Source organism: Micropterus dolomieu, linkage group LG05 (assembly GCF_021292245.1).
Source record: "Micropterus dolomieu isolate WLL.071019.BEF.003 ecotype Adirondacks linkage group LG05, ASM2129224v1, whole genome shotgun sequence".
NCBI lineage: Eukaryota > Metazoa > Chordata > Actinopteri > Centrarchiformes > Centrarchidae > Micropterus > Micropterus dolomieu.
This window is the reverse complement of record NC_060154.1, coordinates 19,352,645-19,367,944: the sequence shown is the minus strand read 5'-3', so window position 1 is coordinate 19,367,944 and position 15,300 is coordinate 19,352,645. Positions and strand designations below refer to the sequence as shown.

The following is a 15,300-nucleotide window of genomic DNA, read 5'->3' as shown; positions in this document are numbered from 1 at the left end:
AGCCATATTCCTGTGGCTTTACATTAAACTGTTCACCAAACGATCAGCTTGCTAAGAAAAACTGTTGAAAATTGGAATATCTAGCATAGTCTATCATGAAATATTGTTCAGCACACTTAATGATCGTAGTCTTTCATAAAAGGATAAATGTGCATGTGTCCTTTTAGTCAGGTTTAAATCAAAATAATGTGGTGTCTGATCTGTTGACAAAAGTATCGACACAAACACAGCAAATACACACAGATAGATCATTCCTTAGAAACCATCACAAATCATGAATGGTCCACAGGGATGGAATTCTGTGAATGACCCAGAGCCTGGTGAGAAGTGGCTTTTGAGATGAGCGGTTTTGGGAAAACCTCAGCACTGGAAGCAGTAAAGTGTGACAGAAAAGGCTTGGTTGCCAGTATTTTGATGCTGCGGTAAGCGACTCTGTTATGTATGTTATATACTCTGGTCAGCCCACTTTGGTCAGTGTCCCTGTGGGCGACGGCCATATTGGTTTCAAGCTGGAAATTCAGGACCAGAAACGGGAGTTAGGAATGAATGTGTGACAGGGGATGCAGCTAGAAAGCTCCCCCTTTGAAAGCTGATTTAGGGTCTGGGAACAATGAGTATATGTTCAGCCTCCCTTATGTGGTGTAGATGACTCTTCCACAACCTCAGATAGGAAATTGTTCAATAATTTAATGAGATTAAATTGAAGTTGGTGTAAAGGTGGGCTCATCAAATGGACGGAAATCATTAGGAGCAAAAGTCAAACGATTCAGCCCTGGGTAACGAGACTTACGCTAAGTGTCGTTTCCCCTTGAGGTCTCTGTAACAACTGACAGACAGGAAGAGAGAATATAGAGGCAACATAAGAAGCAAAGGGAATGAAGGGGAGGGGGTGTAAACCTGAAACAGACAGAGGAGGGCTGAACTGGTTTACAGGATTAAAAGTGGATAAATGGGAGGCACAGTCATGGTCTTGTTCTTCAACCTGTGTTAAATTTAACTTTATTATTTTGCGGCTTCTACTGAGCGGCAACTGTTTACATCCCGTTTTCAGCACCCGCAGAGGTAAAACCGCCTCTGAGAAAGTCACTTAATGCTCTACAGTCACACACCCACAGTGTCACAGACAGTCAATACTGCAGCCTTAGGAAACACCGGTGCTGCTGACTGTCTGTGTCTTAGGATATACTTTCACTGATTGCAAAAAGTCAAAGGGACGGGAGAATGTCGGCGGAATCACAACTTAGTGATTTTACAAGAGGGGCCTTTGGCTGAGCCGAGTAGCTTGACACCCACAGTGTCATTTCGCCTGTTCTTGTGTGCTGAATTGAGTGAGGGAGAGAAGAATTTGTACAGATTAGACTCAGATGTTCACAGTATCAGAGGCAGGTTTCTTACAACAGTAACTTTTATACCAGTAGAAGTCACATTTGTCAGAAGATCTAGTTTTATTAAGTGCATCCGATGTAAGTGCCTTATATTTCAGAGTATTTTGACAATTAACATTATTCTGCAGCATTGATTCAGAGGTGTTGCAGAGAGCAGCTTCTGTTACTTTCTCATGCTGGAGGCCAGTGGAGACATTTTTAGCTTGGCTCTGTATTCTAGCAATTAAAATGCCTCCAGAAATGAGCAGCTAGTCTCTGTTGTTTTTCTCTTCCTATTATAGACAGTAGTCTTCCTGCTCCATAGCCAAAAGTATTGCTTCTGCAAAGAGGCACACTAATTAACCCCTTTTCTTCTTCACACACACACACGCACACGCATTATTAATGCAAGTTCATCAGCCAGTGTCATGGCCTTGTGTAATTAGAAATAATAGTATGAATATGTTATTTCGTAATTAAACCCACAAGACTCAAATCTGATGAATTGTCTGCTCGATGTGTTAGTCACATAGCTTGCATTACAATAAGGCAGCTACTACTGACCTTATATATTTTAACATTCAATTTAGACCCAAATAACTGCTTTTCTGATCTTTCCATGTAAATTTGTGACCAAATTAACATGACCAAGAAACCATCCCCACTACAATAGTTGTACATGTTTATGGTGAGGAAGCGTCACCCTTCTCCGCAGTTACAGTGTTGTCATATAGACTTTTTACATTTAAATGAACCATGACGTTTGTTCCCTTTAGAACAATTCATCATATTTTCATTTTCATTTACTAACTCATTCATTAACCACTAACATGCAGCTGTTAACCTTTGGAACTGGACTGGATTTATTCAAATTTAATGTATTTATAGTTTTTTAAATAGTGATTTTATATTATTTTTATTTGCTTCTATAATCAATGATGACAGACCACAGTGACCCTACACCTACTAATTATAATTACACCACTCAGCTGTGGGAGACCGGGATCGAGACAGAGGGAGATGAGGATGAGAGGCAATGGTGATTATGATGGCGACGACAACAAGAATGGTGAGGATCCTAAACTTTGACCTTGACAAGACTGAGTGGCAGACAACCAGCAGCTATGGTCCCACCACGTTGTGTAACATGCTGTAGGCTGGAGCCCACCTCCTCAGCATACTGTGAGATGCTTTTAAGATCTTATTATTAAGGAGTTTTATCTTAAACTATCTTGTTATAATAACCTATTTTTATCCTATTTGCAAATGTTGGTCTTATCCTGATTGAAATTAATTAGGGGTCTACAGTAGTTAATTCCTAGGGACCAAACGCTCTCAGGTTGTGCTGTCATCCCTTTCAGCCTTGGCTGCTGACAAAGTGAAAGTGACGATAGAACAGGAGATTAGCCACTTTCTAATCTCTCAATGTCCACTTCTAGTGTGCAGTTTGATGAAATTTCCCTGCACATTTCTGACAAAGAAAGACAAATATCACACTGATTTCATGTAATTACCGTAGGTGTGCTCCGTACTCAGGGGCTTGTCGGTTTTTAGAGGTACAGTTCTGAAATCATCAGTTACGCAAGTGTCCATAGTTAAGGCGCCTAAGCCTTAACCCCATTCATGATAAGCACAAATGGTTACATTTCCTTCAGACCCCTCAAGTCAAATATTTAATTTGCTTTGCATGTGTTGAGACAATAAGGTAATTTTCTGAAGTTGAGCTTTGGCCCAGTCCCGGTCCCATTAGTGGGCCCTTGGGCTTCTGTTTAAGGTTCATCAAGGTTCTCTTCAATCATTTAGGGACCAATCATAGCAGTCTTCATAGAGACCATAGAAAAGGACTTAGTGCTGATTTGAGACCACTTGGGCATCCCCAGAGAGGATGAGGAAGTTGTTGCAGAAAAGGATATTTTCTGTGATCTGGCACCTGAGCTCTGACCAGGAAAGGGGACTCAAAATAAAGTGTTTGAGAGAAATAGGTGAGGAAAATCCTATTCTAAGCTGTATGATGACGTCAGACTTTATGTGATTTCTTATGTAATTGTAATTTGGCATGTGGCTTTTACCCATAATTCTCTGGAGCATCTCAAAAATGTGAGAAAATAATTTGTTGTCTGATAAACAGTGAGCCAGGACAAATGGTTGCTGCAAAGATTTTTAACCATCAGGCCATATTACAATTTATCGTTTATGTAACACCAGGCGTTATAATATTCATGTCTCTTGCAATTTTGTATCTCAGACAGAGAGTTCAAATTCAGCTGCAGTGTGAACTGGTGAAGGAGACACTAGGCTGGAGTGATGAAGCACACGCACTCTCAAAAAGTATTTCATTTTCTAGAGATCAGTCCAGTTTGAACCAAAGAATGCCTACACAGCCGGTGTGTTCTGCAGACGTTTCACTCTCACAGGCAATGACATACTGGAAAGAAAGAAGTAGTGAGGGAAAGGTTGTGGGACAGGAGCAGCGTTTGGCTATGCTAGAGGTGGTCGTAAACAGTCTGAGGAGGTATCTAAAGCTCTCTCCTCTCCAGCTTCCAGTCTCCAGTCTCTTGGCCTTTGCATGTTGTCTTGGACAGCAGCTCAGGGGCCCGGCTGGACAATGGCACATTTCTTTCAGGCGGCCTTTGGGAGAGAGAGCCAGAGAGAGGGAGCGCAGAAGCAGCTTATCTGGCTGCTAGCCATCCTCACTACCACCACCAGTGACCCTGATGAGGGATTTATATATTTATATATTTACACACACACCCCATTCCTCTCGCCTCGGCCAGGGGCTTCATGTTGTTGGCCTTCGACCCTGCAAGTCATTCAAGACTTTATAGATTTATGGTCGAGAGGAAAACGTGTCCCGCTGTGGAATAGTAACGACACAGAGAAGTAAACAAACCTTGGGTGCGTCGCTAGAGGCTGTGTGTGACAGGGGCTCTGTTGGGAAACAGCCCAAGGTACTTTTTCAGGCTGGAATGATGTCATTCCAAAGGGACCAACACGGTGTAGTCGAGGCCACGTGGCTGAATTCAAGATGTAATTATTAATGCACAAGAGCGATAATCAGGAAAGGTGGAGTTTTGTTTCTGTCCAATGTTTACACAAGAAAATCAGCTCATCAGCCACAGATGATGCGCATCTCTCACACAGCTAAGTTACAGTATTTAACCCAAGACACTTTTATAATGCTGTTATGTTGTGTTTTAGTTTCCAGATTTAGATTGCAGAGAGTTATGTATTATCTTATGGGGCCAGAGAGGAGATCCAGGCAATGTGTGTGTGGATTTAACCCACCGGTGTGCTCAACACATACAATTCAAACCCCTCAAACTCAGCATTTGCACAGTTTTCAGATATTATAGTTTTCAGTAATTCATAAATATTAACATATTTTCCTAAATGACACTTTAACTACATTTTTGTGGAACCCAAACTGAACAGTCTGACTGGTTACTAAATCAGCAGTGTTGTATATCACTCTGACCCTGTCATTTAACACTGTTTGCATAGTTACTCCTAATATGGTCTGTCTTTGTGATAACATGTTTTTCTGCTGATAATAAATCCCTTAGCAGTGCAGGAAATTACTTTAGGCCTCTAAAGTTTCTTACGACACACTAGTTGGACTCTCTTCAAAATTACAATATCCATTAACGTAATAGCGGCAGAAGCAAAGTCACAAGCATCTGGTATCTGACTCTTGGAACAGAGCTCATACTTGCGACAAATTATTGATCCTTAATCGTAACCACAATTGGTTTTAAATTGTGTTTTCTCTTCTTGTGTCCATGTAGCTGCAGCAGAGAGAGGAGGACCACAAGGATTAGTGGTAGGCCTGGATCTACTCAACAGCCAGCTGGTCTCCCCTGGAAAATACAAGATGCCTTCGTGTGCCAGAAATCTGTAAATCAGGGTGGAATAGCGTATAAAAGAAGGGAAAATGTTAGTGTACATGCTTCAAGCCAAGAAGCAGAAGGTGGTTTATATTCCTAAAATTCAACAATCTTCTGAAGAGGGGAAAGCGTTAGCAAATAGAACTGGAGGAGGAAAAGGAAGGAAAAAAACTTAATAAAAAGGTAAAGTCGTAAAGTCAAACAAAAACTTAAAGTATGCTAAAGTAAGTTTTGAGGTAGACATCAGAGGACTTCAGAGGTACCAGTGTAATTGAAAAGTCCTCAGTTTGACCTTATGATACAGTAAACAGGACATAAAAGGGTACAAAACAGGAAACAAACCTACTGGAACACAAGTTCTCCCTTAATCACAGAATGCGGGACACAGACTTCTCACCAACTGTATCATTTCCATTGTTGGAGAGTGACCAAATACATTTAATCAAGTGCTGTTCAGTACACATTTGAGAGACTTTAATTGAGTTCAGTTTTATGCTACTTTGCGCTAGTTTTTGCTCCACTACATTTATTACATGAAAGTTGCAAGTAACTTAGCTGGTTACCATTTTACATACAAAACACACAGTGTCCATGCTTCAGTAAAGAAGATGAAGAAGACTGTTCCCAGTATTGTCTATTCACAGTCACAGGTAACCTAAATGTTTCGTAATGTTTGGCTTTTCAACTAAATTTTTCTCAGGTTTAACTTAGACGACAACTTATCTTTGAACCTGATAAATCACCAAATCAAAGCCTGCTGGGATAGTACCGAGTTAACATCAACCACAAACCTTACTTTACTTGTGATTATGAATGTCATCCATTGAAAAAAAATCAGAAAAGAAAATCTACGTTGAGACCCTTTATTACATAACACATATGTGTGTGACTATGTGAAAATATTTGGGTCTGACTGGGTGGTAGAGGAGTTATATAAATCACTTTGGTTGAAGGGTACCAGTGAAGGTGCAAGCAAAGATTTAATTCTGTGTTGACTGGCATAATTGCTGAATTACAATGTTTTGTAAATCCATTGGAGTAACCCCCCCATGTGAAATAGTGTAATGCACCTGTGAGTTGAATAAACTAACACACACACCTAGAGTACCAAGAAAATATGCACTCGCTTTCTTGCTGATGCTTCATTGGTTTAGTGTAATGGCGACACCGTGTGGTAAGCTTTTACAATTGCAGTCTCCTGCCGGAAAATGGCGTCGTTATAGAGCAAAGCACGCTTTCTCCCTTAGAAAGCTTTCATCATCTTACAAAGAGGCTGACAAGTGGATATCAGGTATTTAAATTATCTGCAGGCAATGTTAAGAGCTGTTTATCGGTATTAGTTGGACGTCCACCATAGAATTTCCTGGATATATTACTGAGCAGGTAACTTGGAACTTCCTCTTGTGAAAGCAGGTTATACCAACATTTCAAGTCAGGTCATCACTGGATTAAAAGTCCAAATTACTTTAATTCTTCTCCCCCAGTGAACAACAACAATAACAACAACTGTATCAGCCATATATAACACAGTGTTGACTATTATTTATTATGCGCCCTGGAATACATAACAAAATATTGTACTTATTCTACCAACCGTTTTCAGTTTGATCTGCATTGCTGCTGTTGAACAGCAGGTGGCAGTAGAATGCAGTGTTCAAGTTTGTTGCCTGTATGTGAACAGGTAAAAACCCCCAAGAGACTGCATCAAGTTTGGATTTGGGAGTTTAGTCTGGGAAGCAGATATTATACTGACTCATTTTATAATAACTGTTTACTGCCTATATCCAACAACATCAATGAAGTTATTCCATTATTTAACATCTCACTCTTTACAAATGTGGCTAATTAGTGCTAAATACTCATTTCATTCAGGGGAAGTTTAGTATCTGCTATATTTTGTTAATAGCTGCGTGCCTTTTTTATTAAAAGAAGCCATATCTTCTTCAATTGTTCTTTTTTAGTGGCCTCATTTTAGAGTTGACAGTTCATTTCAGTCTCTCTACATCCCTTGTCCTCCTTTGCATGAACAAATTAATTTATGTATTCTCCTCCCTATTTTAACACACAAATTAATGCCTGACCTGCACTCTCCGGCTTGCCAACACTCGTAATGTAAAGTGGAAACCTGTGGCTGTATCTGCATACAGCATCCCTCCGCCGTGTGAGATGAGTGACAGCGCACGCAGAGCGCTGTCAGTAGCATTTGCAAGTCAATGCTCAGATTTAACCTCCTCGCTCTCCCTTCAGTGTGGATCGACTGCCTGAATTCAAAATCAACCTCTGGAAAGATGCTCCCTTCTCATTCGGCCCAAAAAAAGCAGCAGTGTGAGAACTTGAATGATCCCACTGACCTTGTTTACGAATTCCACTGGCACATATGAAGTTAGCCTTTTTGCAACAAAAGAAGAAAAAAAAAAAAAGACGCCATGAGGAAACTCTATTTTCTAAAAGTCCTCTTGCTTGTGAGCGTGCAGTGCAATTCTGGATTTCATGGCCAAACTGTAAAAGCTGGTGTATTCACAGATATTTGGAAAGTCAGAAAGAAGATCTTATTCTACTTCACTGCAGAGAGACACAAATCATCCCATTGTTCTGTTTTATAAAGAAAAAAATGGCAGTGAAAAGGAGACGTGTATAATGCATCTTCATGAGGTTACAACAGGTTATGATAAAAACAGTGTCCTATTTACTAAAGGAAAGAACTATTTAGCTAATACAATAGAAGGAGATGGTTCAGTATCGATCTCGCCAGACTTGGGTTATGTGGAATTCCCGAGTTCCCAGATACACATGCCTGTGGGCATAAAATGTGTCAGCGTCTGTTTTATGTGTGCATACATGTGCATATGTGTACCACAGAGGGTATTTATTTGTATCTGCCTGCAAGGAGGAGAGGATGTGAGTGTGTGTGTGTGTGTGTGTGTGTGTGCACGTGCACGAGAGCAGAGCTGCTGCTGATGTGGGTCATTACCCCTTCTCTCCCTTGGGGGCCATGCAGCAGGAGAGGACAGAAGGGGAGGGGATGGATGGGGGCGAGGAAGAGGGAGGAGTTGCATGTGTGGATGTGTGTGTGTGTGTGTGTGTGTGTGTGTTGGGAAGGGGGGGTGGGGGGCGGGGGTGGGTGCCCCAGAGGAGTGGAGACCAATAAATCACTGTGCCGTCTCTGCGCTGACATCCAGCTTGTCTGATGAGGGACAGGGAAGGGGTGGGAGCAAAGTGAGGGTGGGGGTGAGGGTGGGGGAGGGCACCACCATGACAACACTGTGGCCTTGTCTTTCTGTCACTCAAGCCCACGCTGGGCAGGAGCCATTCTCGACCCCATCCCAAAGGCACAGGGGAAATTGGGGAGAGGTGTTGGGGCCGGGAAGGGCGGGAGGCAAATAGAGACACTACAAAACCAAAAGTTTATGATCCGAACCAAAGCACCTTCCTCCAGTATCATCCATTTTCCCCGGGGGATGACATTTTCTTTCAAAAAGGCGGTCTGGCTAGTTGAGCGAAGTTAAACTGAAGGGAAAATCCACACTTTAACTCTCCACCATGGTTAGAGGTCACTGATTTGTATTCCAGGGTTTATTTTGAAATTAAATGTAATTTTTAAGCAAGTTGATTTGACTGTTTAGAGATCAGTTAGTGATTTTCACAACTCTCATTATACAACTGTTGTGTAGCTTCAATGCATTCTGGTCTTGTAGAGACTATCCAGGAGAAAATGGTTTCCCCTGCTGTGTCTAAGATGGTTTCCTACCAGTATGATTGTTGCAAAATTGTACGTCTGGAAAGATGGCCTTGCCTTTGATTCAGAAGGACTGTCTCCCAAAACCTGATTGATGCTTTACATTGCTGAACATTTTACAAAAATCAAACTCTGTTGTTCAATGAGCTCTTGTGGGAATATACTGAAGTGATATGAGGTTAAATAGATTTGGCCTTTGATCAAATGCTGGACCAAACAACAACAAGGGGCAAAAACAAATGCACGTAAATCAGCAAGACTCTCCATTCTGTGGTTCAAGTGGATTTTTCTTTTGAGCCTGATTTTTAGGAAGTTTCTGCACCTCATAGTTTTGTTTCTTCATGGGATCTGATGGGATTCTAGTATACAATCCTGCAACTGTCAGTGTCTAAGGAGAAAGCACCCACCAAGTGAAGCTTATTGATCCAAACATGCTGCCTTCCAATGAACAAAAGAAAAGTGAGATACATGATAGTTCATCTCAAAGTCTGCCTTGTCCAGTGTTGTTGGGGCATCATTTAGTGCTAATATCATAGTCACAGTTTGACACACTGATATTGCTGTTGGGAGCCACAAAGGAATGTAGCCGTCTCTGAATTTTTGTGGGAAGTGAACCTGTTTTCATCACCTCATCCCAGAATCACTCCCTCCTGATGTTTTGCCCACTGTATGGATAACTGGTGGTTTGGCATCCGGTTTCCACTGTTTAGCCCTTTGAGACAGGTGTGTGAAGGTGTGTTTAGTTTCCCTCAGCATGCATGTGTTTGACAGAATTGTCTCTTTACAACCTCACATGACTGAGCTTAAACCAAAAGCTCCAGTAGCACTGCAAGCATCGCGTCCTGTCCCATTTTGGGGCCACTTTGATGTCCCGTTGCTCTGAGCCTCTGTGGAGGAGAGAAGGGCATCGTGGAGTTGGTGTATTTAATCACTGGAGCTCAGCCAAAACACACACACACACACACACACACTTAGTAGACTCCTTCATCTGACCTGCCAATAGCAATAATATGTGTCCTTCACTTATCATTTTCTATCATCTATATTATTATGCCCTCCCCCAGCACAGCGCAACAGAGCCTCATACATCCTGTGCACAACCCCCCTCACAAAAAACCCCCCACACACACCAACATGAAACATCTCCCCTTGCAGCAGCAGACTGCAAAGCACTGCATTCCTCATGACTTTTTTTTCTCTAATAAATGTGATCCCAGAATCCGGGAGGGAGACCAGCGCTGTGCATTAAAATTCATGGAAAAAAATGGCAATAAAATCTTTCTTTCTCTCTCTCTTCCTCTCCTCTCTCCCCACTTGCTTCCCTCACACTTCTCTTTTTCATTCCCTCACTCGTCTGCTCAACACACACACACACACACACACACACACGGCGCACACACTTTTTTTTTCATCACCCATGTGCACTCTCCCTCTCTTCAATCTCTAACCCTCCTACTGGCTCGTCTTTCTCAGCATCCCCCCTGCTGTCCTTCATCCTTTATTCTCTTCCTCCCCTCCCCTTTGCCTTTCCTCTCTCTGTCTCTTTCTCTCTCTCACACACACACAAACACACACACACACACACACACACACACACATATACTCTCACACAAACACACGCACACACACACCCATCTATATTTTCCAACTCCACCTCTGGCAGGTTGTGATTTCCACTGTCAGAAATTGCTTTTTCAATATCTCTCTCTCTAATTATGAGCCCCGCCAAAGGGGTCGTGCCACCAGAATACCAATTTTTCCACCATTTCTCCCTTCGTCTCAAGAATAATTCTCCTTTTCCAGGTAACAACAGTGTGCACATTCAATACATAGCCATGCAAGCGTTTCAGCATTATCACTATTCTGTGGGTTCTGGTGCCTTTACATCTGTTTGGTCTTTTCATGTTTGGTCAGTTCCCTGTGGTCATGATTATTATTTAGAAATGAGCAGGGTGAGCAAAGTCTATTTATTTCCACACCAACAAGGACGAAATGTAAGATTTTTCATCGCATTGACGGTTTGTGGGGAGCAAAAGGAAAACCACTGAATCTTGATACAGCCACCACACAACTCCTCGCATTCTCAATCACTCCCTCTATCCAACGAAAGGGTTAACCTCACAGAACAGTTGTAGGCTGCTTGATTGACGTGCGGAGCTTTGCGATACCTGTGCCCTCCAATCAGCATACGGTCAGCACGCCCCACGTGGGTGTCCTCAATACCCATTGGCTCATTTTACCAGTGTTTACTGTGCCGAGGCCGAGCCCCACGTGGAGATTTCATTCAATCACTGAACACTTCCTCTGAACCCCCTATTTCCAAAAAAACACTTTTTAAAAATAAAATTAAAAATGTCCTAATTGTGCGGATAGATTTTCTGTGACATGGCTATGTAAGGAGGAACCCAATTACAATGCAACAATAACAAGAGGGGAAAAAATCCAGCAAATATCATCAGGGTGTTTGAAGAGCAGCATTGTGTGAAGGCTCGATGCTCTGATTTTGCCCAATATGTATAACTTTACACGGTAGATTGTATTAACTTATATTTTCTAGGGGACAAGAAAATTAGCAAACCATGATAAGGTTATTCATTTTGATACAACAAACTGTGGGGGAAGCAGCAAGCCGTGTGTTTACCCCCCGCCTCAAAGAAAGCTACTCATATGTTATGTCCCATTGAGGATCTGAGAAGGGGGGAGTGAGAGAAGTGAGGGACTGGGAGTGTTGTGTGAAAAGAGTGCAGGCCAACGAGCGAGACAAAAGAGGCTGCGGCTGCATTGAATGTGCCGGTGGTGTGTCCGTCTCCGAAGCCACAAGCAAACCACATTTCCCCCCTCTGGCCTTTATGCTACAGACGGCGAAGGGATATCGGAAAGGGAAACCAATTGCAATATTGTAATTGCTGGAAGCGCGAAGTTGAGGACTTGGAAGAAAGCTCCCCTGGACCCGGGTGTTCCTCCTCTCCTCTCCCCGTCCTTACTACACGTCGAGTGCGGTGCGGTTTGGGGCTGGAGATATAACCCAGAACAAAGGAGTCTTGAAGCAAGGAATGAGCGAGCCGAGACTAGCTTTGCCATTACCTTTGAAACCGGGCCAAATGCCTCTCTGAGACCAACAATAGTACATTGGCTGCTCGTATTTCTCGACGAAGCTTTCCGCCCCAAAAGAGAGCAAGAAGAAGGACAAAAAAAGGCGCACGGAGACACACAAGTCGGCGGCTACAATGTTTCCTCAAAACCGACCACCGGTAAGTAGGCTACGCTACTATGTAACCGTCTACATTAGTTTTAAGAGGTTATTGTCTTATATCCTGAGCCTCTATTAAACACAACGTGTCTGTAACAAACACCAGGTTGATTTTTAAACCATATTGAGCCTCAGAAAGAAAGTACAAGCCGAAATTGTTTATCTAATATTCATCCTTGCGGTGTATTTCCGGGGACTCCTTTGTGGGGCAAATATGATACTCTTTAGGCTCGTATATGCAACATATCACCCAGTTCTTCTTAATTTTTACGCCCTGTGTAATCTTTGTCTTCTGAAGGTCAGGCAGATTGCTGTCAGTAAGGGTTTAGTGGGGCAAAGCCCACCTTAAACAATGTCCAACTTTGCTGAGTGTCTTTGTGTGTGAATCTCGTGTCCTTGGTGGCCACCACCAGTTTTGAAACAAGCCCCCTTTCAATTTCCACACTATTGTGGAGTTGACCCAGATGATGAAGTGTGTGTTTGTTTGTCCCTTCCTCACGGGCTGTGAGAGAGGGAGAGAGAGAGAGGGGAGGGGGGTGAGTCAGCTTTGGCTTGTTGACACCTTCACTCAATGGGCTGCCCTTTTCAAGTGCCAGTCATCTTAAAAAAATCTGCTTTTACTTTTTTAAAATCATATCAAGGGTGATTGGTGCCCCTGATTTAATGATTCAATAGAAGATACCCCTTTTCAAGAAGCTGACCACGATTGCCAAAACTCTTCTATACAGGCCAGTAATGTGGCTGGTAAAATGAAAGAGAAATTGCCGTGCTGTCTGTGTTGTGAGACAGATATCTGCGAGGTTAGGAGTGAAATTCTAGATGCATGGCTTTAATTTGCTTCAGTCGAGTTATGTGGAGAGCTTTTGAGCCGACACAAATACATAAACACTGGTCCTCCAGCTGTGTGAAGTATCAATTAAGACCTGCTCATTTGCCTAACCCTCATCTGCATCCCTCAGCCATGCCACCCCGCACCCCACCCCTGACACTGTTTTGACATTCATGTCCCATGCATTGAAATCAGATTGAGCACACTGTGGAGTATATCTTCATGTGAATGTGTGGATGCCACTTTAATTAATTCTTCTCACAAATTCATTCATGCAGGTAAAGACCCCCACAAGACACATTGTTTACATTTTTGTAGCTTTTGTGTGTTTGCACAACACTTTATGCACTAACATCATGCATTGTACATTTTATTTCAGCCAGTACTTCCTTTTGAGTGGTAATGGGACCTTATGCGTCCCCTCTACCCAAACATACAGCATATACACAAACATCACACACGCACACATGCCATGCTGCAGCAGCTGTGTATGTAGTATAGCTGCTGCAGGAAGGCAGGGCAGGAGGCAGACTGTGGGTCTGTGGTTTGCACTGTAAACCCGATCCCTCTCATCTAGCCTCTCTTCACTGTGTTCCTGTGAGAGCTCCAAACCACATCTTAATGTATGGGCAGGCGTCCCAGGGTGAGAGGAGCAGACTGCGGCGGGTCTGGGTGGAATGTTTAGTCCAGCCGCCCTGGTTCATTTCTGTCCTCCGCAGATCTCAACAGTACCATGTGTCCTTAGAAAGTCTCTGGCCATCGGTAGCTCTTGTTTGCACCTCGGAGTGAAGGGCCTCTCAACCCAGCAAACTGTTTAATCTTTGCAATGCTAGGCTCGCAGTAACCTGTCATCAATGGCTGCTGGTCTGCTGTGAAGGATGTGACCCATATATTACATAAAACACGTGACCCATATTAACAAGTACCTATATAGTTATTTTTATCAAATGATAATTAAGAGTTGTGCTACATTCATTTCACACGTGCATTTACAGATCCTGAACAAGAGACCGTGTGGCTGGTTACTGCCAGTTAGCATGTCATTTAACCTGCATGCTTATAGCTTCTTACAGCAGATCTTCTTTCATGATTGTCCATATGAGCTTGGTAAAAGCATTTCAGCCTTTTTACAGAGTGCACGCACAGATTCATTAGGTATACTTTTATGGTGTAAAGTGCAACAGATAAACGGATTAAAATTCTAGTTGGTATTTTTAATCGCGCATCCAGAAGATTTAATATATGTACTGACTAAATACTGTGCACACCTAAGGTGAACTTCTCACCAGAGATAAAAAATCGAATAATGTGTACAGATGTACACATGGATGTACGGTGGTGTCCACATCACGTAAACACGACATAGAAACATTCTTGGAAATGCTTCAGTCCCTTGTATGTGCCCAGATGGTTTTGGGGATTTTGCCAAATACAGTAGAGTAGCTTAGAAGTGTATAGGACATGGCAGGCATGGCTGACTGCCTTAAATCCTTAATGTTCTTTTAAATCTGCCATAGTGACAGAAACATACAAGGCTACACTGTAGACATGGACAGAAATGGATGTAGAGAAAAAAGCTAAATATCAAAGCAGAAGATAAAATTGTATTCCAATCAGTAATGCAATTTTTGTTAGACTGTAATGATGATTTGACCCACAGCGCTAAGACATAAACTAAGTACATTAAGAAAGACAAAATGGTGGCATTAGCAGGTTTGCTGTACCTCACTAGTATTTTTAAAAGGTGTCCCTTGTTAATGTGTTTGCTCTGTGGGGAAACGTAGTTTTAAAGATCTTTCTGTTGCCAAAGTAAACCTAATCTGTGGGAAACAATCAACTTATCAGTCACTGATCAAAGACATCCAATCCTCTCAAAGCCCACAATAAGATTGGTCATAACATGACCAACAGCCCTCTACCAACCACTTCATCCTGAACAATGCCCTGAGCTGGGGGAGGGGTTTGTCAAGAATAATATGAACCTAGGTTCAAGTTTTGTAGTTTTGTCCATTGTTGATACCTATTTTGATGTTCCGTTATCTGTTTGGGAAAACGGTGATCAGACAGTTTTCTAACATGTCGTCATGTCAACAGTGAGCTGGTAGGACCTTTTGAGAATTCAGGGGCCATTTAATAAAATCAAGAAATGTAATTTATTATGGAAGAAAGGCAGAAAAATGTTTTCATCTATGCATCTCTTATCTCCTTATCATCCCAACCCCTTCAAGGAGGTGGTC

At 42.3% G+C, this 15,300-nt stretch overlaps 1 protein-coding gene across 6 annotated transcripts in view; it reads left to right on the top strand.

Moving 5' to 3' along the window:
* Positions 1-11,562: 11,562 nt before the first annotated feature.
* tle2a (TLE family member 2, transcriptional corepressor a) overlaps positions 11,563-15,300 on the top strand; it is a 46,595-nt gene continuing 42,857 nt past the window's right edge. For 2 of the 6 annotated variants that reach the window (XM_046050066.1, XM_046050063.1), the window contains exon 1: positions 11,567-12,235. In XM_046050066.1, the coding sequence (XP_045906022.1) occupies positions 12,212-12,235 (24 nt within the window). In that variant the 5' untranslated portion in view covers positions 11,567-12,211. Of the gene's footprint in view, positions 12,236-15,300 lie in introns of all 6 variants that reach the window. The other 4 variants (XM_046050062.1, XM_046050060.1, XM_046050064.1 and 1 more) reach the window with 4 other exon arrangements.